This window comes from Eleutherodactylus coqui, chromosome 2 (assembly GCF_035609145.1).
Source record: "Eleutherodactylus coqui strain aEleCoq1 chromosome 2, aEleCoq1.hap1, whole genome shotgun sequence".
Classification (NCBI taxonomy): Eukaryota; Metazoa; Chordata; class Amphibia; order Anura; family Eleutherodactylidae; genus Eleutherodactylus; species Eleutherodactylus coqui.
The window spans coordinates 9,540,455-9,564,370 of NC_089838.1; the positions used below are offsets into that span (position 1 = coordinate 9,540,455).

Consider the following 23,916-nt stretch of genomic DNA (forward strand, 5'->3'; position numbering starts at 1 on the left):
CTGTCAATGCTGGCATGTAACCGCAGTTACATGGCAGCATTAACATGCTGTAATGTACACCGAACCGAAGTAACCATGAGGCTGCGGCCCAGCCATAAAGCAATGTGCAGTGATAACTCTACGCGTACCGCCTGGTCCTGCCTCCCGGGTGGCCCCCGACTCACTGCTGCATTAACCGGCAGCATTTGCTGAGTCTGTGCTGGGTGATGGGCGCTCCCCTGCTCACCCCGATGTTGTAGCTGGGCCCGCATTCGTTGTCTGGCTCCCTCGGGACAGCCTGCTGGCCAGCGCCTCTCTGTTCCCCCACGGCCGCTCCCCCGCTCAGCGCTCGCAATTAGGTCAGCCGCAGTGAGAGCTGGGCAGCCGGCGCTTGTGTCAGCTGTCTCGCTCCTGTTCGATTTCTTCTGGCCGATGCCTTGGTGGGGATGAGCGCTCACCGCTCTTAAGTCACCGGCACTCCACAGCTGGCCTCATATTTCTTCTGGGTGGTGCCTCGGTGCTCGTGAGCACTCACCACTGCTAAGGCACTGGGGCTCAGCAGAGCGCTGCCAACGGGGCAGCAGGAGCAGGGAGCAGAGGCCCGTGGACGCTACACAAGGACCGCCGAGCACAGCACAGCGGCACCGAGAACACAACAGCTGCTGCCAGATGAGGGGCAGAAATGGAACAGCAGGAGCACCGAGCACTGGGAATGAGCGGGGAGCCAGGACACTACAGTTACACTGGCCTGCAAGGACCTGTAGGCAAGTCTTATTTTGCAGCCAATCAGCTGCAAGGGGCGTCACCCCCCCCCCCCCCCCCCTGTCACTCCTGACTCCACCAGGACTTCCTGGTGGCGTCAAGATACACTAATACGCGGTGCGCATGTGTGACCAGGGCTCCATTCGTTTCTATGGGAGTGAGGAAGATGACTGAGCACATTGCTCAGCTACCTCCATAGACAGTGAATGGAACGGTGGTCCTGCATGTGCAGCGCCGATCCATTGGCCACGTGGACCCAGGGTGCACCATTTATAGGATCCCTGGGTGGCTCAGCGGTCCTACATTCATCACCCAATCTGTGGATAGTCTAAAAGTTCTATGTTTTATTTATTTCCAAATATATCTTTTCTGACCCGGAGCACCAAATCCTCTGCTTCTGCTTACAGAACCTTACAGGTACCTGATACATTTGTGGCTTTCTCCAGTCTCCTTTAGGGGAAGCTGCTGCATATAGATTTATTATTGAATTCAATCTGTGTGTAGTGAACTCCCCCTAGTGGTGACTAGAGGAGCCAGAATATTATATATCTGTCTATGCATAGAAGTGGAGCTTTGACTTTTTTATATTGCCACTTTATTAGAGACCCCATCTAGTAGCGCACTGGACCTCTTTTGGCCTTCAGAACTGCAGCAATTTGTCGTGGCGTCCATCCACAGGTATAGGAGCACCCGCTTCACCTCCCCAAGCCTGACGGGAAGGGTTAATAAGTTTGTGCTGCTTACGCTAAAGTTTGACCTCCCATCAGCATGGTGCAACAGTTATCTGGATTCATCTGACCAGGAGATGTTTTTCCACTGGTCATTGCTCCTATTTTTGCGGGGTTTCTTTGCCCACAAGTTTTGTCTTTCTGTCGTCCGCTGCTATAGCCCATCCGTGTTTAGGAACGGCGAGTTGTGCGTTCGGGTTAGTTGGAGCACCAACATTGTATTTGGCTGCTCTTGATTGTGCAGTGCCTGTTCATCAGCACGATTCCTGACATCCTCCTCTGACCCCTTTCGGTGGCGGGCTGTTTCCATCCACAGAATTCCCTTTAGCTGGATGTTTTTCCTCGATCACACTGTTCTTGGTTACACAAGAAACCCCCACGGTTGGCAGTGACATCCTGACCCAGGCTAGTCTAGCACTGATGACCTAGTTGGAAGTCGCTCAGACCGCCGGATTCACACTGAAGCCGATCCATGAAAACTTGTCACATGACTTCTGTGCTACTCTCCGGGGTCACAGTTCTAATTTCCACACAGGGAAATGCGAGTTGAGCGAGGAATGGGGGTCTATAAAGGGGCGGTCAGTGTATATAGACAATATAGCCATGACTTCAGAAGCCGGCGCACAAAGGGTGCATATATGCAAGCTGTCCAATATGTAAACATTTCCTATAGACTTCTGTTTTATAGTAGATACACACTGCCATCTAGAGGTAATTCTTAGGTATTGCATAGTTTTTATTTAGGGAGTTTCAGTCGATTTGCCTATCCTTGGGGTTGAAACAAGGTTTTCTTTGCAGAAGCTGCAGGGCACCGGACCCCTCATGCTCACGGAGGAAGAGAAAAGGACCCTGGTGGCTGAAGGATACCCCATCCCCACTAAGCTGCCGCTCACAAAGGCCGAAGAGAAGGCGCTAAAGAAAATCCGCCGGAAGATAAAAAACAAGGTACAGGGCTTTCATGTTATATACTGGTGGATCTCCAGCGGCGTCTTCTAGTACTGAGACTATATACTGTATATACAGACCTGTGCTGCTACAGCCTTGATCCCTATATAATGTATATACAGACCTGTGCTGCTACAGCCTTGATCCCTATATAATGTATATACGGACCTGCGCTACTGCTACGGCCTTGATCCCTATATAATGTATATACGGACCTGCGCTGCTACAGCCTTGATCCCTATATAATGTCTATACAGACCTGTGCTGCTACAGCCTTGATCCCTATATAATGTATATACGGACCTGCGCTACTGCTACGGCCTTGATCCCTATATAATGTATATACGGACCTGCGCTGCTGCTACGGCCTTGATCCCTATATAATGTATATACGGACCTGCGCTACTGCTACAGTCTTGATCCCTATATACTGTATATACAGACCTGTGCTGCTACGGCCTTGATCCCTATATAATGTATATACGGACCTGCGCTACTGCTACAGTCTTGATCCCTATATACTGTATATACAGACCTGTGCTGCTACGGCCTTGATCCCTATATAATGTATATACGGACCTGCGCTGCTGCTACAGCCTTGATCCCTATATAATGTATATACAGACATGCGCTGCTGCTACGGTCTTGATCCCTATATAATGTATATACGGACCTGTGCTACTGCTACAGTCTTGATCCCTATATACTGTATATACAGACCTGTGCTGCTACGGCCTTGATCCCTATATACTGTATATACAAACCTGCGCTGCTGCTACGGCCTTGATCCCTATATACTGTATATACAGACCTGTGCTGCTACAGCCTTGATCCCTATATAATCTATATACAGACCTGCGCTGCTGCTACGGCCTTGATCCCTATAGAATGTATATACGGACCTGCGCTGCCGCTACGGCCTTGATCCCTATAGAATGTATATACGGACCTGTGCTGCTGCTACGGCCTTGATCCCTATAGAATGTATATACGCACCTGCGCTGCTTCTACGGCCTCGATCCCTATAGAACGTATATACGGACCTGCGCTGCTGCTACGGCCTCGATCCCTATAAAATGCATATACGGACCTGTGCTGCTTCTACGGCCTCGATCCCTATAGAATGTATATACGGACCTGCGTTGCTGTTACGGCCTCGATCCCTATAGAATGCATATACAGACCTGCGCTGCTGCTACGGCCTCGATCCCTATAGAATGTATATACGGACCTGCGCTGCTGCTACGGCCTCGATCCCTATAGAATGTATATACGGACCTGCGCTGCTGCTACGGCCTCGATCCCTATAGAATGTATATACGGACCTGCGCTGCTGCTGCGGCCTTGCATTGATCCCTGTTGGCACCTATGTTGGGTATATACTGAGGTTTCAGCCTCCATAGTGTAAGATGAAGTAGTAGTAAAGTACCTGCGATGGGCACGTATATATGATGAGTGTATGATGGGAATGCCCACTGCTAGCTTTCCGTACAGAAGCCCCCTCTCTACAGTAAACCTCGACTATCAGGTAATTTACATTTAAAGGGCTTGTACTAGAATTACAGGTTATTCCCAATCGAGGGGATAGGGGACTATTTGCTGATTGGTGGGAGTTTCAGCTGTGAAGACCCCCCACCGTACCTGAGAAGAGGCGATAACTTGTGATTCCAGCACAACCCTTCAGGGCCCGTTCACATTTGCATTAGAAGTTCCATTTCGAACCTCCATCGTTGAATTCCCATTAACCCCTTAATGACACGGCCTATTTTGGCGTTGAGGACCAAGCGATTTTTGGTATTTTTCCATCTCCATTTTTCAAAAGCCATAACTTTTTTATATTTCCGTCGACGCGGCCGTATAAGGGCTTGTTTTTTGCGTGGCGAGCTGTAGTTTTTATCGGTGCCACTTTTGGGTACATGGACTATATCGTAAAACTTTTATTATTTTTTTTTATGTTAACTGAGAGAAAACGCATCAATTCTGCCATAGATTTTTTTTTTTACAGCGTTACTCATGCAGCATAAATGACACACTAAATTTTTTCTGCGGGTCGGTACGGTTACAACGATACCAAAATTCTTATATATATATTTTTTTTTAGGTTTTTACACTTTTTTGCAATAAAAAAAACCCTTTTTTTTTGGAAATCTTTTTTTTTTTTTCTCTATCGCTGCATTCAAAGTCCTGTAATCTTTTTTTATTTTTCTATGTACGGAGCTCTGTGAGGGCTTATTTTTTGCGGGACGAGCTGCAGTTTTTATTGGTACCATTTTTTTGATCACTTTTATTGCATTTTTTTGGGGGGCAAAATGCTAAAAATTTGCATTTTGCCTCTGTTTTTTAGCGTTTTGTTTTACGCTTTTTGCCGTACAAAATAAAAAGCGTTTACACGTCGTTACGGACGCATCAATACCAAATATGTGGGGTTTAATTTTTTTTTACCCTTTTTTTATGCTAATATTAGAAAAAGCACAAAAAAAGGGTTTTTTAAACATTTTTTTTTTACATTTTTATTTTTATTTATTTATTTATTTTTTTACACTATTTGAGTCCCTCTGAGGGACTTAGAGCACAGCACTGATGATTGCTGTGATAAGGCATGGCAGAGCTACTGCCCTGCCATATCTTATCGCTTATACAGCGATCATAGGCATTGGCACTACAGGACGCCATGGCTCCAGGCCGGGCTCTCGGGATAACATCGCGCTCCCTCTGTGAACTCTTTCCCTGCTGCGATCTCCGATGCCCCCCCACTGTTGCAGCGGGACACCAGCTGTGACTGACAGCGGGATAGTGCTGCGGGATAGTGTGAGGTCAGTCATGATCTCGCGCTATCCTGATGACGTAAGGGTACGTCATTTTGCGCGAAGTACCAGCCTGCAATGATGTACCCCTACGTCATTGGGCAGGACGGGGTTAAATACGGGATGGAATGTCATCCTGTAACGTTCTGACCCCATTCTAGTCAGCGGGGTCCGTTCAGTGCTGTCATAAGAACAATCCGTTTGGCCAATGGAAGCCCCTTGCCTGCTCCATAACAGAACCCACGAGATGTGAGCTAGCCTTTAGGGCTCATTCACACGGACGTATATACACTGCATATTACATGCCTTATATGGAGAGCTGAAGCCCCATCGATTTTCATTGGGATATTCAGATGTGTTTATCCCGTGCGTGGGAATAAAACCGCAGCTTGTCCTGTTTACATCCATATCGCAGCCCACAATGGTGAATGGTATCGTGTAAACACACAGTGAATGCGCATGATATATATCTAGTTATTGCATGTTTATGGATGACATCAGCGGGTCCTTAAAGTGGGGAATATGCACAGTTTTGGTCCGTGAAAAGCCTATTTTAAGGACTGAAACTCTAAACTCTTGGGTTCTTTCTGAACCTTTTGAGCTCCAGACTAAATGATTTTTCTTCTTTCTTCTCCCCTGAACTCCACCTCCTGGACCCCCCTCCCTTATCCCACCAAATGAAGTTCTCCCCTATCCACTGGATCTAATGGAGGGGTGGGGTATCCGGATGCTGGAACCTCCCAATAGCGAGGGGCCAGAATGTCCCCAAATTAATGGAACGGTGTTAAAGCTGCTCCATTCATGTCAATGAGCCTGCCGGAGATGGGAACGCGCTCGTACTCTGCTCTCCGCAGCGGGGAGAGTATATATCAAAACATCTGAAACAGAATGGCAAAGCCGTTCCCATACTGCAATGTAAAGCTAATGATAAAAAAACTAAAGAACTAGACATTTTTTTAAAACCTTTTTTTTTTTTTACTTTTTATACACATTACCCCTAATAAATAAAAAAAAAAACTGTTGAACAAAGGTAATAATAATCAGTCCTTTATGTGAAAACATGCAGCAAAATAATTTTGGCAGGCCAGGAAAAAAACCCCAAATGGATAGGGCCATAAAACCGCCACATGGGCAAAACCGCCAAGTGTCTGGTCCTTTGGTGCCGAAACACTCTGGTCTTTAATAGGTTAATTTGAGAACCTTTGGGGCGCCAGTTCTCAGGTTTGCTGGGGGTCCCAGCGGTAAGACCCAAATAGATAATCTGGTTCTGATAACTTAATTTGATGCGACGACCCCTTTAACAGCGCCAGTCTCAGTAATGTCTACGGATATCATGTCTCTTCAGATCTCTGCCCAGGAAAGTCGCAGAAAAAAGAAAGAATACATGGACAGCCTGGAGAAAAGGTAAGTGCGCATCGTCCGTCCACCCGCAGGATCTCCGCCAGTAGTAGCGTTTCTAGGAAAGCTGAGTGGCCAATATGGCCGGTGTTGTAGAAGTTCCTGAACAAGAAATGCCTAGCTACATGGATGGGGATGGAGATAGTACAATACATAACTAGACTTTTACCAATCACTCACATATGCTGCCAGACTTGTCATCCAGCTTTCTGAGACCCCTGAACGGTAACCCTGCTGAGTGATGCGTCCTCTGCTCACACGTTGCTAGAGAACTGCGGAGTCTGGTGAGATGCCCCATAGGCTCTGTAATGGCGCCTATATTGGGGGTCACTCGGCTTTCTATTTTAGGTGGAGTCGCCCTTTAGTCGCCCCAACCAGATCTCAACCCTCCGTTTCTTAGGTCCTAAGGAGTCCTCTTCTCTGATGTTGACTTTTTCTTCCGATAGGGTTGAGAACTGTTCCTCCGAAAACAGCGACCTGCGCAAGAAGGTGGAGGTCCTGGAAACCACTAACCGGTGAGACGATCACACAAAATTAGTTGTTTTTTTCTGTAATTTGCCCCGTTCTGTAGACTTCACAATTGGCTTACATTATAGGGGCAAACCCTTTACAAAACACCCCTTTAAGTCGAAGATCTTAGCTGAATCCAAGAGCTTCCCCTTTAATAGAGGCGGCACATGCTGAACTCCTTCCCTTGTGATTTATTCCTCAGGACCCTCTTACAACAGCTGCAGCGTCTACAGGCAATGGTGGCCGGAAAAGTGTCGCGCTCATATAAAGCCGCCAGCACCCAAACAAGTACCTGCCTCATGGTGAGTGAACGGCTGACCTACCTGGCTTCGCCCGAGTTAAGTTGGTACAGGTGTTTACCCGTTAGTCACACGGAACAGTTTATGACATTGTGGTTACTTAAGAGGAACCGAGGGATACAATGTTCACCGTTTTGCTTGGGTCTTTGCGCTATCCAGGAAACACGCGGCGCTGACCATGTGGCGGTTGTAGATTTTCACGCTTTAAATTGAATAACCAAGTTGCGCCCCCCCCCCCTGCCCCCCCCCTCTCCCCTTACCATTTCAATTTAGGAGCTAAAGAGTGTTCATGGGAAAATGTCAAGTTTTGTACAATGACAGAAAGTTAGAGAATTAGTGATGAGTCAGTCAGTGGGTGAGTGGGTGACGGCTTTCATGCTTATGTATACTTTAATATATACAGATAGATACGTTAGATTCTCCTCAGTATATAAACAGAGGTGAGGTAGATTCTCCTCAGTATATACACATAGAGGTGAGGTAGATTCTCCTCAGTATATACACACATAGAGCTGAGGTAGATTCTCCTCAGTATATACACATAGAGGTGAGGTAGATTCTCCTCAGTATATATACATAGAGGTGAGGTAGATTCTCCTCAGTATATACACATAGAGGTGAGGTAGATTCTCCTCAGTATATACATATAGATGTGAGGTAGATTCTCCTCAGTATATACACATAGAGGTGAGGTAGATTCTCCTCAGTATATATACATAGAGGTGAGGTAGATTCTCCTCAGTATATACACATAGAGGTGAGGTAGATTCTCCTCAGTATATACATATAGATGTGAGGCAGATTCTCCTCAGTATATACACACAGAGGTGAGGCAGATTCTCCTCAGTATATACACACAGAGGTGAGGTAGATTCTCCTCAGTATATACACACAGAGGTGAGGCAGATTCTCCTCAGTATATACACACAGAGGTGAGGCAGATTCTCCTCAGTATATACACACAGAGGTGAGGCAGATTCTCCTCAGTATATACACACAGAGGTGAGGTAGATTCTCCTCAGTATATACACACAGAGGTGAGGCAGATTCTCCTCAGTATATACACATAGAGATGGGGTAGATTCTCCTCAGTATATACACACAGAGGTGAGGTAGATTCTCCTCAGTATATACACATAGAGGTGAGGCAGATTCTCCTCAGTATATACACATAGAGGTGAGGTAGATTCTCCTCAGTATATACATATAGAAGTGAGGGAGATTCTCCTTAGTATATGCATACAGAGGAGATGTAGATTCTCCTCAGTATATACAGATAGAGTTGAGGGAGATTCTCCTTAGTATATACACATAGAGGTGAGGTAGATTCTCCTCAGTATACACATATAGAGGTGAGGGAGATTCTCCTTAGTATATACACACAGAGGTGAGGTAGATTCTCCTTAGTATATACACACAGAGGAGCGGTAGATTCTCCTCAGTATATACATATAGAGGTGAGGTAGATTCTCCTCAGTATATACACATAGAGGTGAGGTAGATTCTCCTCAGTATATACACACAGAGGTGAGGTAGATTCTCCTCAGTATATACACATAGAGGGGAGGTAGATTCTCCTCAGTATATACACATAGAGGTGAGGTAGATTCTCCTCAGTATATACACATAGAGGGGAGGTAGATTCTCCTCAGTATATACACATAGAGGGGAGGTAGATTCTCCTCAGTATATACACATAGAGGGGAGGTAGATTCTCCTCAGTATATACACATAGAGGGGAGGTAGATTCTCCTCAGTATATACACATAGAGGTGAGGTAGATTCTCCTCAGTATATACATATAGAAGTGAGGGAGATTCTCCTTAGTATATGCATACAGAGGAGATGTAGATTCTCCTCAGTATATACAGATAGAGGTGAGGGAGATTCTCCTTAGTATATACACATAGAGGTGAGGTAGATTCTCCTCAGTATATACATATAGAGGTGAGGGAGATTCTCCTTAGTATATACACACAGGTGAGGTAGATTCTCCTCAGTATATACACATAGAGGTGAGGTAGATTCTCCTCAGTATATACACATAGAGGTGAGGTAGATTCTCCTCAGTATATACACATAGAGGTGAGGTAGATTCTCCTCAGTATATACACATAGAGGTGAGGTAGATTCTCCTCAGTATATACACATAGAGGGGAGGTAGATTCTCCTCAGTATATACACATAGAGGGGAGGTAGATTCTCCTCAGTATATACATATAGAAGTGAGGGAGATTCTCCTTAGTATATGCATACAGAGGAGATGTAGATTCTCCTCAGTATATACAGATAGAGGTGAGGGAGATTCTCCTTAGTATATACACATAGAGGTGAGGTAGATTCTCCTCAGTATATACATATAGAGGTGAGGGAGATTCTCCTTAGTATATACACACAGGTGAGGTAGATTCTCCTCAGTATATACACATAGAGGTGAGGTAGATTCTCCTCAGTATATACACATAGAGGTGAGGTAGATTCTCCTCAGTATATACACATAGAGGTGAGGTAGATTCTCCTCAGTATATACACATAGAGGTGAGGTAGATTCTCCTCAGTATATACACATAGAGGTGAGGTAGATTCTCCTCAGTATATACACATAGAGGTGAGATAGATTCTCCTCAGTATATACATATAGAAGTGAGGGAGATTCTCCTTAGTATATGCATACAGAGGAGATGTAGATTCTCCTCAGTATATACAGATAGAGGTGAGGGAGATTCTCCTTAGTATATACACATAGAGGTGAGGTAGATTCTCCTCAGTATATACATATAGAGGTGAGGGAGATTCTCCTTAGTATATACACACAGGTGAGGTAGATTCTCCTCAGTATATACACATAGAGGTGAGGTAGATTCTCCTCAGTATATATACAGTGAGAGGTGAGCTAGATTCTCCTCAGTATATACACATAGAGGTGAGGTAGATTCTCCTCAGTATATACACATAGAGGTGAGGTAGATTCTCCTCAGTATATACACATAGAGGTGAGGTAGATTCTCCTCAGTATATACACACAGAGGTGAGGTAGATTCTCCTCAGTATATACACATAGAGGTGAGGTAGATTCTCCTCAGTATATACACACAGAGGTGAGGTAGATTCTCCTCAGTATATACACACAGAGGAGCGGTAGATTCTCCTCAGTATATACACAGAGAGGTGACGTAGTTAATGAAGTTGCGACCCCTTTACCTTTCCTATTTACATACACCATTTTTAAGTGTCACGTTTTGATTGCAAATTATTGTGGTTGGTCAGTGAAGTTCCCTAAGGCCTGCGTATTACGCCTCCACGACCTGCTGATGTGCCGGTCTTGTAACATCAAGGACTATGCCGATGACGTCATGAATGTCCTGACGTGAGGACACAACTGGACCGTTTACCTGTGGCTGTGGACTTGGACCAGCAGGGGCACTTAGCCGGGTTCTCTAGTACTGTCTGGGCGTTGTAGAGAGCACATCCACTTAAAGGCTAACGTTCCATCTGACACCACTAGAGGCGCTCTCTATATTGGGATTTTTTTATTCTAATTGGCGCAGTTCTCACAACCTCCATCAGCTACACCATGCAGTGCCTCATCCCGACCCTTCTGCAGGTGAAGGCTACGCTGCTCCACCGGGAAGTTTTTAGTATAAGATGACTGGAGCCAAACAAACCGCGTCTCTGTGGTTTAACCCTTCTTGGGATATGTATTAGATCATGGGGGTCTATCTGACTCTAGCCTTGTTGATTGCAGTTCTGCACTTTTGATCTGTTAACCCTTGTGTGTCTTGACTTTGGCTTGAAGGAATGCTGCCTTTCACTAGGTGGCACTGTGGAGGATTTATTCCATCTCCCTTATTTGCATATTACCCAGAGGAGCGTGCATGGCCATTTGAGTCTCCTTACCTAGTTTATAGTTGCTCTCCCTAAGGAGAAAAGATAGTGTTTCTGACCCACTTCTCCATCTGATATCCATGTCATTGCCTGAGCCTCTCTGTCTCCCTCAGGTGGTCGTCCTGTGCTTTGCAGTAATTTTTGGCAGTTTCACACAAACCTTTGACCCCTACCCATCAGCCACCAAGACATTACCAGAACCAAGTGTGCACTCGGTGCCGGAGTCGTACGCAGCATCGATAGGTGAGTGCCGTTATTCAGATGTATTGAAGACTCCTTTACTTCTGCAGCCATCAATGACCATGAATGGTCTCTCTTGTAGTGAGGTCTAGAAGCATCCTTTCCTTCGAGGAGCATCATGCCTGGGAAGAGTTATACAGCTCCGCAGTCACAGTGGATTCTCCGGACTCCTGGGAGAGGAGCAAAGAGATCATCTCTCAGCATCACACAGCCATACTAGAGGAGTTCCGCCTGTCACAGGAGAAGCCTAACGTACTGTTTAATGACAGCAGCCGGGACCCAGAAGTACGGCACAGGTGAGCGCAGAAGATTGGGGTTCACCAGTAGAAGTTATGAGAAGCCGGGGACACTAGCAGAATAGAGGAGAGCAGTAGAGCGGGGATCAAGCATGTGGGGGGCAGTATTGCAGAGATGGGGGTGCTGGGGGAAATACAGCAGAGATGATGGGTGCGGATGGCAATATGGCAAAGATGGTGGGGTGCAGGTTGCCCAACTTATAGCAGAATAGTAGATAGCAGTGCAGCAAAGATGGAGGGTGCAGGGGGCCAAATATATAGCAAAATAGAGTAGAGCAGTACGGCAGAAAAGTATAGGGAGCCAAATATATAGCAAAAAAGGGGCCAATACAGTAGAATTGAGGGGTGCAGGGGGCCAAATATATAACTGAACAGAGGGTAGCAGCGTGGCAGAGATACGGGGTACAGAGGGCATATTGTAGAACAGAGGGGAGCAGTACAGCAGAGATGAGGGGTGCAAGCGGCGGTATGGCAGAGATGGGTTGTGGGTGGCAATATGACAATATATTGCAGAATGGAGGAGAACGGAACGACTGATGAGAGGTCCAGGGAACACCTTACATTGAGGAGTAGTGAGGTGCAGTATGGCAGAGGTGAGGGGTTCAGGTTACATATTACACAGAAGAATAGTGGGGCGCATCGTGAACATGGAGGGGACTGATGGAACTTTCTTCCTGCTGACGATTGCTTCTCTCTCACTTTTCAGGTTCCATTCGGATTTTGGACAAACTGAAATGACGAAAATAATAGAACTGGAGAGAAGAGTAAACACCACGTCCTAATATCCGCCTCCTTCCTCCTTCTCTTCTTCAACCCTCTACTTCCAACCGGCGCAGCCGCCCCTCAAGTTCCCACACTGAGCCGCCCTTCGGACTCTATGCCTGTCTAGTCAGGTGGAGGAGGCTGGGACTCTAGACTTGACACTGGCGGATCATAAAAACAAGTCCTGAAAGGAACACCCCAATTTCCTGGATGTCCGAACATACAACTTGTAAAGCGGAAGGTTGCAGGATAATTACGAATTGAGACGTGAAGGAAACCTTTTCCGCAGTCCATCGCCAAATGGCTAATAAGATGGGAGTTTTTATTTATACCATGAAATAATTAAAGGGGTCGTCCAGGACTAGAAACACATGGCTGCTCTCTCCCCAAAAAACAGCCCTTTGAATGGGAGGTAAGCTGCAATACCAGCCACAACCCAAAGACAAGGGTGGCGCTGTGTTTGGAAGAAAGCAGCCATGTTTTTCTAAGCTTGGACTACCCTTTACTCTTTCTAATCCAAGATGTTACATTAATATTTGGTGGATAAGATCTTGCTTGGCGGAGAAGATCGAGAGGAATACATTCCATAACAGACATCAGCCCACCCAATATGTTCAGCTCTAGTAGGCACTGCCAATAAGACCCTTGCTGGGACTTATAGTTCCACTCAAGCTGGGTGCTATAAACTGCCTAACATTCCCATAATCCCATGTCCCTTCCTCGGATTGTCCTGTATCAGTCAGTGCCTTATATACCGGGATTATATTCGGAACCCTTTGCCTATAACCCCATCACTGAGGCTCTCCACTGCTCCGTGTGTACTGAGACTTCCCCTGGGATTTTCTCTCTCTAGTCCGTTGAATTGAGCTGTCCCTCCTGCTGTTGTAAATAGTATTTATTAGTTTTATTTGCTACTTCATCATTGTTAACCCAAAAGAGGGCGCTGCCCCCCCCTCGCCCAATGATGATGATTAACGCCCAATAATCAACACAATGCCCCATTGACAATCCACTGAGTGAGATGCAGGACCTTGACATTGCAGTTAGCAATTGCCCTACCAAGAAAACTATCTCCGCCCCTTATGGTTCCCAGGATTCTTTGCAGATCAGCGGTCGGATAATCCTACAATTGAGGGTTTATCCAGAAGATGTTTTAGTAATACAGATATCTGATATTAGGGCTCTTCTATCTCCCCTTAAACCATCAGGTCTCTACTGGATTCTTCTACCTCGCTGATGCCACCATGCAGCTGTAGGATGGAGTGGAGGACCAGTTGTTACTACAGTGTCATCATCAGAGGGGGCTGTAATGGAGAAACCCTTTAAGCTCAGTTGTTGATCGGTCAGCTACCCATGATTTGTTCCTTACTATCCTGTCTTGGTACATAAGATGGAGTGGGCATCTTACACATGGCACTAAGGGGTGGATACATTTCTGTTCCTTGTTTTATTTTATGCTTCTTTTTTGGTATAATAATTTTTTATAAAATGAGAAAACTCAATAAAAAGTAGCAGCATATAAAATGGTGTGTGGTTGTTTGATCGGGGAGGGGCACGTACTACAAATGCAAGATCCTTGGGTTACATCCTGTGTTGTTCTTCAGAGCTGCACTCACTGTTCTGCTGGTGGAGTCACTGTGTACATACATTACTTATCCTGTACGGCTCCTGAGTTACATCCTGTATTGAGCACTTCAGATTACCCCTTACATATAGTCTCTGTGAAAGTAATGCCAAGTCACAAAACTTCAAGGGGACCTGGTTGTATTCATAACCCTCCCTCCAGGTCCTCACTTGGGTAGTCTTTGAACGCCAGGAGCTTCTGGAAATGGGTCCACAGGACTCTCATCGAGGAGCCTTCTCGTCAGACTACAGATCTTCGTCTATATCCTGAGACTCCACCGCTGTATCCCCTTCAGAGCCTAGGTAGCGTAAGTCAGGAGATATCTGTGCTGCAGGTGAAGGTCCTTCACTCGTCGTCCTGTCTCCCATTCCTGGAACAAGGGCCAAAACCATTCCTGGCAGGAGTAAACCCACGGAGGAGCCCTCTCTTGCCAGATTTTACCTATGTTGGGAAAAAAAATTTTTTTACAAGAAACACCACAGGGTTGACCATAGATAACTTCCCCCAAGTCATCTTGTGCGGTACGTAACATCTTCCCCGATTAGGTTCAATCTATTTCCCCACGACTTTAGAAAGAACAGGTTGTAGACCCGGGTCCAGTGAGGCTCTGGCAAAATTCATATGCTGCTCAGGTAGATTAATAAAAAGATCAGGTATGTTTTGATCAGACTCTTTCCTGAAGGGTCAAAGACCAACCCTTCCACTGATTCACTTTCTGAGTGGCTACCTAATTTTGTAATCTCCCTGGCCAAATTTGATGCCGAGGACTTTTGCTGAAGTCTGGGGCACATGAAGGGTGTCCGGGAGATTAAATGTAAGATTCCCCTCCCTTCCTAACCAGAGACTCTCACACTTATCTCATTTGACCAAGTAGTGGTCTGTCTCCGAGTAGCGGTCCCCCTCCAACCCCACAAACTCCACCTCCCCTCTCGTGGACACGAAGAACGTGAGATGCCCTGAGTATGCTACTGCTTTCAGAGTGGGCCCCGTCATCGCCCAATCTATCCTGACCATGATCAACCCTTCTAAGGAAGGGATCTATTGAAAACACATACAACACGGGACTTAGAGGACAGCCCTGACAGATGCCAGACCCAACCACAAAAGGTCGACTAAGTCAACCATTAACCAGTGGGAAAGCCCATGCATACAATGTTCGAAACAAATCGACAAACTCTGATACAATGGCTGTATCTCAGAAAGACTAACCAGAGGTACTCATGATTAATCTGATCAAACGCTTTTGCTTGATCCAGGGACGAGCCCTACCCTGCTTCATTGCCTCCCGGTCACCAGCCGATTAAGCAGCTCTTTTTGCCAGAACCTTCCTGTCTGTGTTGAGAAGCGCTATGGGACACAAATTCTCAATATGCCTTGAATATTTACCTTCTCACTATGCTTCGCTCCATCTGCCTAAAGGACACTGCGCTCTCCTCGTTCTCCTCCTACCTTTCTGACTACTCCTTCAGAGTCTCCTTTGCTGGCTCTATCTCCTCTCTGCTCCCCCTCGATGTTGGGGTCCCCCAGGGCTCGGTCCTCGGCCCCCTCTTCTTCTTTATCTACACAACTCTAATTGGACAAACCTTCCGCAAATTCAGCCTCCAATACCACCTGTATGCTGACGACACCCAGCTTATACACCTCTTCCCGTGACATCTCTGCACGATTGCTCCTAAATCTCACCGACTGTATGCGGTCTTGACACCTTGTTCTTCCTTTTTCTCAAACTGAACTCCTCGTCTTTTTGCCCGCAACCAGCCGACCTCCCCCCAAGATCACCATATCCATATCTGGCACCACCATAACCTCCAGACAGCATGCCTGCTGCTTTAGAGGAACTCTGTACTCTGACCTTTCCTTTACCCCCCACATCCAATCTCTGGCCCGGACATATCACCTGCACCTCAGCAATATTGCTAAAATCCGTCCATTCCTCACCATGGTCACACTTAAGACTCACGTTTTAGCCTCTATTCACTCCCCACAGGACTACTGCAACTCGCTGTTCTTTGGCCTTCCCCGCCCCAGACTTTCTCCTCTTCGATCCATACTAACTAGGCTCATTTTTCTATCCAGCCGCTTCTCAGATGCCTCTGCACTATGACTTTCATTGCATTGGCTGCCCATCCACTGCTGAACTAAATTTAAACTCTTCACCCTTGCCCACAAAGCTCTCCATGGCGCCTCGGCCACTGTACATAGCTTTGCTCCTGTCCGTACACCACCCAGCTCACACACTGCAATTTGCTAACACACTCAGACTAAACCCTCTAACACGAACCTCACATGCTCGCCTCCAGGACTTCACCAGAGCAGCACCCATCCTCTGGAACGCTCTACCCCAAGGTATCTGGGTAATCCCTGATGCACAAACTTCAGATGCGCCATTAAAATGCACCTCTCCAGTGAGGCATACCAATTCTCCTGACCTAGTCCTCCTGCCCCTCGCTGCGGCTTCCCGCACCTTCCACCCTGCCTATCGCATATGACCTCCACCACTGCACCTCCTTACCGCCCCACCCCGTTTGCCTCCTCCTAACTGATGTCCACATGTAATTCCCGTACTGCCGATGTTCCCCCGTGCCTCATTCCCCACTCCTTGTACCTCCTATAATCACCCCCACCCCGTTTGTTTCAAACTGATTGTATATTACATGTAATTGTTATATTGCCTGAGTTCTCCCACGCTTGAAAGCGCTGCGGAATAAGTTGGCGCTATACAAATAAAGATTATTATTATTTGTAGCATTCACTATATACTAAATACACGTCTTTGTGAGAAAAGTCCAGTCTACTTGGCTGATCTTTCACCGACCTCCCTAAGAGAGCCTTAAGGCCCGTTTACACACAACAAATTTCGTCCAAAACCCCTAAAGTTAGTGATCATCTTTACATGTAAACGGGCAGCGGGCTGACTTTTCACTCATCGTTGATGTTCAGACCAAAAAAAGTTTTCTTTTAGAAAATCGTTTTTGCGCGGTTGAATTCACAATCGTTTCGACGTTCAGCTATTTGTTGTGATTGGTTTTCGTTAGGCGGGGCGTTCTTGCAGAGGAACAGAGGTTGGCTGCCGGGACAAAAAGGCAAAGCTTCTTTTTACAAGCCCGCCTACTGCTCAGCCCTTGGCTATGAAAATCATATATAATAAGAGATATTGGGGAATGTGACTTGGCAGGCTCAGAGAGAGGACGCATGCTGCTGAGCTCCGCCACTGTGACCTGCCTTTTTGCCCAAACCCAGGCACATAAACTGAAAAAGGACACCGCTCTGCCACTGGTGACCGCTAGACATCCTGCCTTACTCCTGTGGGGCACCTTGAAGGTTCTCCGCCACTGCATGAAGGGTGAGGGGGCCGGGCTCAGCACAGCTGCATACATCCCCGGCCTGGAGTGCTGGGATCTCCGCCCAGAGGTGTCCGACGCAGTCACCTTGCAGGGTCCACACAAGTCAGAATCGGCATCAGGTATTCCCCCCCCCCCATTCCCCCGCCTGAAGGTCAGGTTGTAGAGCTCTGTGGAGCCCCGGGGCCGCGTCTCCTGTCATACACGCAGCCAGCCTGTGGCTCAGCACATACCCCTCTGAGGTCCTGCCTTCCACCTGTCAGGACCTCTGGTGCCAGCTCTCTCCGTGCTGCCCTCCAGAGCAACAGGGTGCTATAAACGGAAGAGCTCCTCAGGATCAGCAGCGACTCCCACTCTCCTGCAGGGTAACTGCCATCTGGGCTACCAGAGGAGTGTGGGGCTCACAGTGCTGCCCTGGAGCAGAGAGTGTGAGGGAGCAAAGAAGAGCTGCATTTATCTCTTAATGACGCGGCCCTTTTTTTTTTCCATTTTTGTTTAATCCATCAAAGTTGTTGTATGAAGGCTTGTTTTTTGCGGAACGAGTTGTATTTTTAAATAGTGCTATTTACTGTACCGTATAATGCACTGAAAAACTTTTAAAAAATTCTAAGTGGAGTAAAATGAGAAAAAAAACAAACGACATTCTGCCATCTTTCGGTGCGTCTGGTTTCTACGGCGCACAAACTGCAACTAAAACAACACGATAACTTTATTCTACGGGTCGGTACGATTACTGCGATACCAAACTTGTATAGGTTTTTTTTTTCACTGTACTATTTTTTTTTTTCATACATTTATTTTTTTTCAATTATTTTCTGCCGCCATCTTCTGCGCACAATAACTTTTTTATTTTTCGTTTGTCGTACTTGTGTGAGGTTGCAGGATGTCCTGTAGTTTACGTTAGTACCAATTTGGAATATATCCGACTTTTTGATTGCTTTTTTCTAGGAGACGGGGACTGAAAAAGTGCATTTCTGGCGTTCTTTTTTTTCTCTTTCAGCTGACGTTCACCGTGCGGGGAAAATAATACGCTACTTTGATAGATGGTACTTTTATGGACGCGGCGATACCAAATATGTATTTTTATTTTATGATTTAGATTTTTTAATTATAGATATGACAAAAGGACAGGGGGGGGGGGTATTAAAACTTTTTTGTAACTTTTTTTCCCTTACAATTAATAAAACTTTATTGCTCTTATTTTCACTTTTCTTTTACAACATGTGATGCTTTGATGGCTCCTGCAGTATGACATAATGCTATAGCTTTACGTCGTACTGTGATTTGACAGTCTATCAAGCCAAGCCACGGGGCATTCTGCTAAGGCAGCCCTGGGGCCTTTCAGAAGGCTACCCGATCTCACCGCGCATACGGGGGATTTAAATGCCGCTGTCAGAATTGACAGCAGCATTTAAAGGGTTAACAGCCGCAATCGCCCGCGCTGTATAAAGAGAGGTCGCCCCGCTCCAGGACGTACCCTCATGTCCTTGGTCGTTAAGGGGTTAAACATACATAACTTCCTGACATAAGTACAGGGGGAGGGAGACTGCTGCAACACCTCCATTTCTGCACACCTGCACACAGCTGGGTGCTCACCAGGAGGATCTGGATGATGCAGAAGCAATTATAAGCACTCTCACCCCCGCAGCATACTATCATACATTACAAATAAAGCGGCCTGTTTAGGACTGTAAGGGCTGGAAGAGCAGGGGGGGATACACGGCCAAGAAACCACTTCTGGCTACACAAAAGGGCCGGATTCAGAGCATACCCAGTTCTATTCAAAGTTGACAGCAGCACCACCTAGTGGCTGAAAACGACACACAAAGCAATTGACTGCAGTAATTATTTTTTAGAGCAGTAGTTCTCAATTTGGGCATTATTGCCGGCTGGGGGGCGTTTTTACTTCTCAAGTGGGTGGCAGGGGGGTGTTGGAACATACAGGGGGCGGTAGGGGGGGCGTTCTGTGTTTGCTTTGTTGATTTTTTTTCGTCTAGTAACTACATTATTCTAAAAATTAGTAGTGATACCTTGATTTTCATCGATTATTTGGGAAATCCGAAACTGATGAAAACCGAGGCGATTATTTCCATATGAATCACTTATAGTTGTGTGCAGCCTGTGCGCCTCTATCATATAATGTATGACTTCTATAACTCCATGACTCCGCTACAGATCAATCACTCTTCATAACACTGGATAACCTACAGCACAACCTAACCCGCTGTATTCCATAATGCCGCTGATTGCCTGGAACCGCTTCACACTTTCACTCGTGTGGGTCTCTGGGAGTTGTAGTGTTAGTGGACGCCAAGTGTCTTTTCAGACCACTGATATAAACTACAACTCCCAGAGACCCACACAATTAAAAGTTCCAGCCAATCAGCTGCATTATGGAATACAGCAGGTTAGGTTGTTCTTTAGGTTATCCAGTGTGATTGATCTGTAGCGGAGTCATGGAGTTATAAATGTCATACATCATTATATGATAGAGTGACATAAGCAGTGCATTTTTGAAGCAGACTTTATAAAAATGGCTGAGAAGAAGAAACGTCATCAGTATTCAAATGAATACTTGAAATACGGATTCTTCCCTTCTACAATCGGACAGCTTCCCTTGTGCCTCGTTTGTGAAAAGGCATTTTCGAATGAAGCTACGAAGAGTGATAACCTTGCAAAAATGCATTCAGACAAAGTAGGTAAGCCAATTTCATTTTACCAAAGTTTAAAGTCGAAGTTTGAGAGATGCAGCACTGTAGGCAAGCTATTTGGAAAATCTGCTCTCAATCCTACCAAAGGCCTCCTTGCTTCCTATAAAGTCTCTATTAATAGCGTAATGTGGTAAATAACATACTATTGGGGAAACACTAGTGTTACCCACAGTTAAAGAGATTGTCAGTACTATGCTGGGACCTGATGCGTGTGCCATGGTGAAATCGATTCCTTTGTGTAATGACACTGTTTCAAGAAGAATTGACAAGATGGCTGCTGATGTGAAAGAAACGCTTTTAGACGTGTTAAAGAACACAGAATTTGTAATGCAAATTGCCGAGTCAACGGTTAGAGACAATGAAGCATTGCTGCTAGCCGACGTTCCTTTCATTAATCAGAATGAAGAGGTAGTGGAGGAACTGTTGTTTACCAGAAATGTAACCACCAACACGAAAGGCTCCTCTATATACAAAAGAGTGGGAGAATTTTTCCAAGAAAAAAAACATCCTTTTAACAAATGTACTTGCTTGTGCAACCGACGGAGCTGCGTCCATGATTGGTGGATATCGCGGATTTATAGCCCATTTTAAATCTGGTATGCCTGGCATAATGGCAGTCCGCTGTCTTATCCATCGGCAGCACCTTGTTGCTAAACATGTATGTGACAGATTGTATGATTCTCTGCGCTATGTAGTTAATGCTGTTAACAAGATCAGCACTCTCTTTTGAATAAACGTCTTTTCCGCTTTTGTCAAGACCACGATGAAGAATCAAATGTCTACTCCTACACACCGAAGTGAGGTGGCTGTCAAGAGGGAAGTGCTTACCACGCTTGTACAAACTGCATTACCTAGAGAAACATGGCATGAATATCATTTTATTTTAAGAAACGCATTAAAAAAACACTACACCCCTATTAACAAAAATAAAGTCTTCACTAAATGATTCAATGCTTTTACACCATTAAAAAGGCATTTCCTTATCTTCTCGTACAACGACCCACCTCCTTCATATGTACAGAAGGGCAGGCCCCAACACCACCCTCTTGATAGAGACCAATGCAGAAGGTGCAGGAAGCACAGTCACTGAAGTAGAGACTGCCCCATCACTTCCTCTGCTCATACAGGAAGAGAAGGAGGAAGGGGCCAGGCCCAAAATGGCCGTTACCAGAGACAAACACATGGCAGAGCCACTCAGGTCCATCCTCACTGACCTCCATCTTGTTATGCTCCTATTGCTCCGCTGTACGAAGATAATTCCAAATAACAATGACCAGGTTCCTATCTGCTGGGCCCGAAGGAACCCATGGTCAGAGTAAAGGTAGGAGGTCATTCTGTGAACTTTCTGGTTGATACCGGAGCTGAACATTCAGTTACAACCCAACAACTAGCACCTCTTTCACACAGAATGCCCAGATTGTGGGAGCTACTGGACAAGGCGGGAAGCATCACTTTATTGTACCACCGCAATGCACCTCGGGAGACACTCATCAATTTTTGTATCTACCAGACTGTCCAAAACCACTGCTGGAACAGGATGTGTTGACAAAACTACAGGCCCAAGTGTCCTTTCAACCGGACAGACAGATGACTTTACAACTTGGAGAAGATGTTCCAATTCCTGCCCACAACTTCTCACTCACAGTTCCTGTCATTCATGAGCCAGATCCCTCAGGCCCCCCCTTGGACCAAGTAATGAAAATACCAGGAGTAGGGCGGAAGATAATCCACCAGGACTCGCTCAGAATATACCCCCCAGTCGCAGTACATCTGAAACCAGGGGCGCAACCGATGTCCATGAAGCAACAGCGTACGCCATCTGCTGCCTGCCATGGCATTGCACTGCATCTGCAGAAGTTTGCAAAGTATGTGTAGCATCCGAGGAGCAGGCCCTCAGCCGAGGAAACAGCGGGGTAGAGTCTTAACATTGTCAAGGGGCAAGGCTACCATCTCCTCCCTAAGAGTAGCTCGGAACCTGACCTCTTACTACTAGGGGGAGATCACAGGGATATTAACCAAGGTTGCCTGTAATCTAACTTGTCACTCGTGGTGCCAACGTTCCATGCTTTTTGGTGGATCCCACCGATGTCAATTCCGGGAAATAAAGTAGTCCACGCACAAGGTACACTTTTCTGAACGGGAACCAGTAACATTCAGTTCTGCTCGTTGACTTAAGTCTCTTTAGACAAACAACAATACAACAGACTTAACTAGTAAACACTCTGTGAGAACAGTGCTGGATCAGGGAGGACCCTCGGGCATTACTCAACCACAGTCCCAATGATCTGTCAGTTCTGTCTCTCCCGGCAACTCTCTCTCTGTCTCCTGCCAGTCACTTACATTTCTCTCGCTTGCTAATGGTTCCTCTCTCCCTCTCCAGACTCATGCGGTTTCTAGTCGTTTCTTCCAGTCCTGGTACATTCGCTTTTTCTAGAGATAGAAGCTAACGGGAGTTCCTCTACAAGGCTAGGCCCAGGCGGGAACAACGGATCACCTCTCGGACTCTTCCATTTTCTAATCATCCGCTTCTCTTACTCAGGCAGACTGAGTCCTACATCGACTCGCTCTCTTTTTCTCTCTGGCCTAGACAACAGCAACAGCCGCAGCAGACCGACAGACTGAAGATGACTGCCGAAACAGAAAGCTAGACAGGGGCAGCCTTACCACGCGTCACATGACTAGATAATTCATGAACCTCTCAGATGTCTGATTTCTTCATGAATTTGGATCTTGGTGAATCTCTTCTCTTATCTCTGCTGTAAACTCTTTATTTTCAGTAGATTTCGATTGAATTTCTTTTTAAAAGAGAGGGATAACAGAGGGAATTTACTGTCTGTAACAACCCAACGCTTTATATGTGACCACAATGTAGGCCCTAAATATACAGCAGAAAGAATCTACTGCGTTTTCCCAAAAATAAAACCTACCCTGAAAATAAGCCCTACCCAGATTTTTCGGGAAGGCTTGAAATATAAGCACCACCCTAAAAATAAGCCCTAGCTGCATTACATTTAAAAAAAAATTAAAAATTGAATACTGACCTAGCAGGATCGATCCAGGTCCTCCTGCTGCTGCCTGCAGCTCCGCCGTGCGTCCTGTAGTTCTCGTTCACACACAGAAGATCACTTCTTGGTTATGGGATTCACAAATCCCACCTCCAGGAAGCGATGGCTCCTATTGGTTCTCGAGCACTGCTTAGCCAATCCATGCAGCGCTCGATGAACTAATGCGATGGCTGTGATTGGTTCATCGACTGCTGCTCAGCCAATAAACGCAGCGCTCGATGAACCTGTCACAGCTATCGCGCTGTGGAGGCGGGATTTATGAATTGGCAAATCAATGCCACGGCTCAGCGTGTTATAGGTCCAGAGAGCAGCGGGAGGGACCTGGGCCTATGAAGTATAATAAGACATCCCCCGAAAATAAGACCCAGTGCCTGTTTTGTGACAAAAATTAATATAAGACAGGGTCTAATTTTGAGGGAAACATGGTATCATTATGACAACTGTCCATTAACAGGTTAATAGTGATCTTGTGCCGTGCAGCCCCGCCCTGTAGTCAACAGAAAAAAACTTGCTCATAGGTCTATGAGAGTCAGGAAGTAGTAGTTTCGTTTCTCTCTTTCTCTGTCA

The 23,916-nt window shown here is 46.0% G+C and overlaps 1 protein-coding gene across 1 annotated transcript in view; it reads left to right on the forward strand.

Moving 5' to 3' along the window:
* The window catches only part of LOC136611059 (cyclic AMP-responsive element-binding protein 3-like protein 2), a 29,593-nt gene extending 16,132 nt beyond the window's left edge, over window positions 1–13,461 (forward strand). Inside the window, exons 6-12 of the mRNA XM_066590306.1 lie at window positions 2,268–2,414; window positions 6,564–6,622; window positions 7,063–7,131; window positions 7,329–7,428; window positions 11,424–11,553; window positions 11,633–11,846; window positions 12,553–13,461. Of these exons, the coding sequence (XP_066446403.1) occupies window positions 2,268–2,414; window positions 6,564–6,622; window positions 7,063–7,131; window positions 7,329–7,428; window positions 11,424–11,553; window positions 11,633–11,846; window positions 12,553–12,628 (795 nt within the window). The 3' untranslated portion in view covers window positions 12,629–13,461. The remainder of the gene's footprint in view (window positions 1–2,267; window positions 2,415–6,563; window positions 6,623–7,062; window positions 7,132–7,328; window positions 7,429–11,423; window positions 11,554–11,632; window positions 11,847–12,552) is intronic.
* Window positions 13,462–23,916: the final 10,455 nt, after the last annotated feature.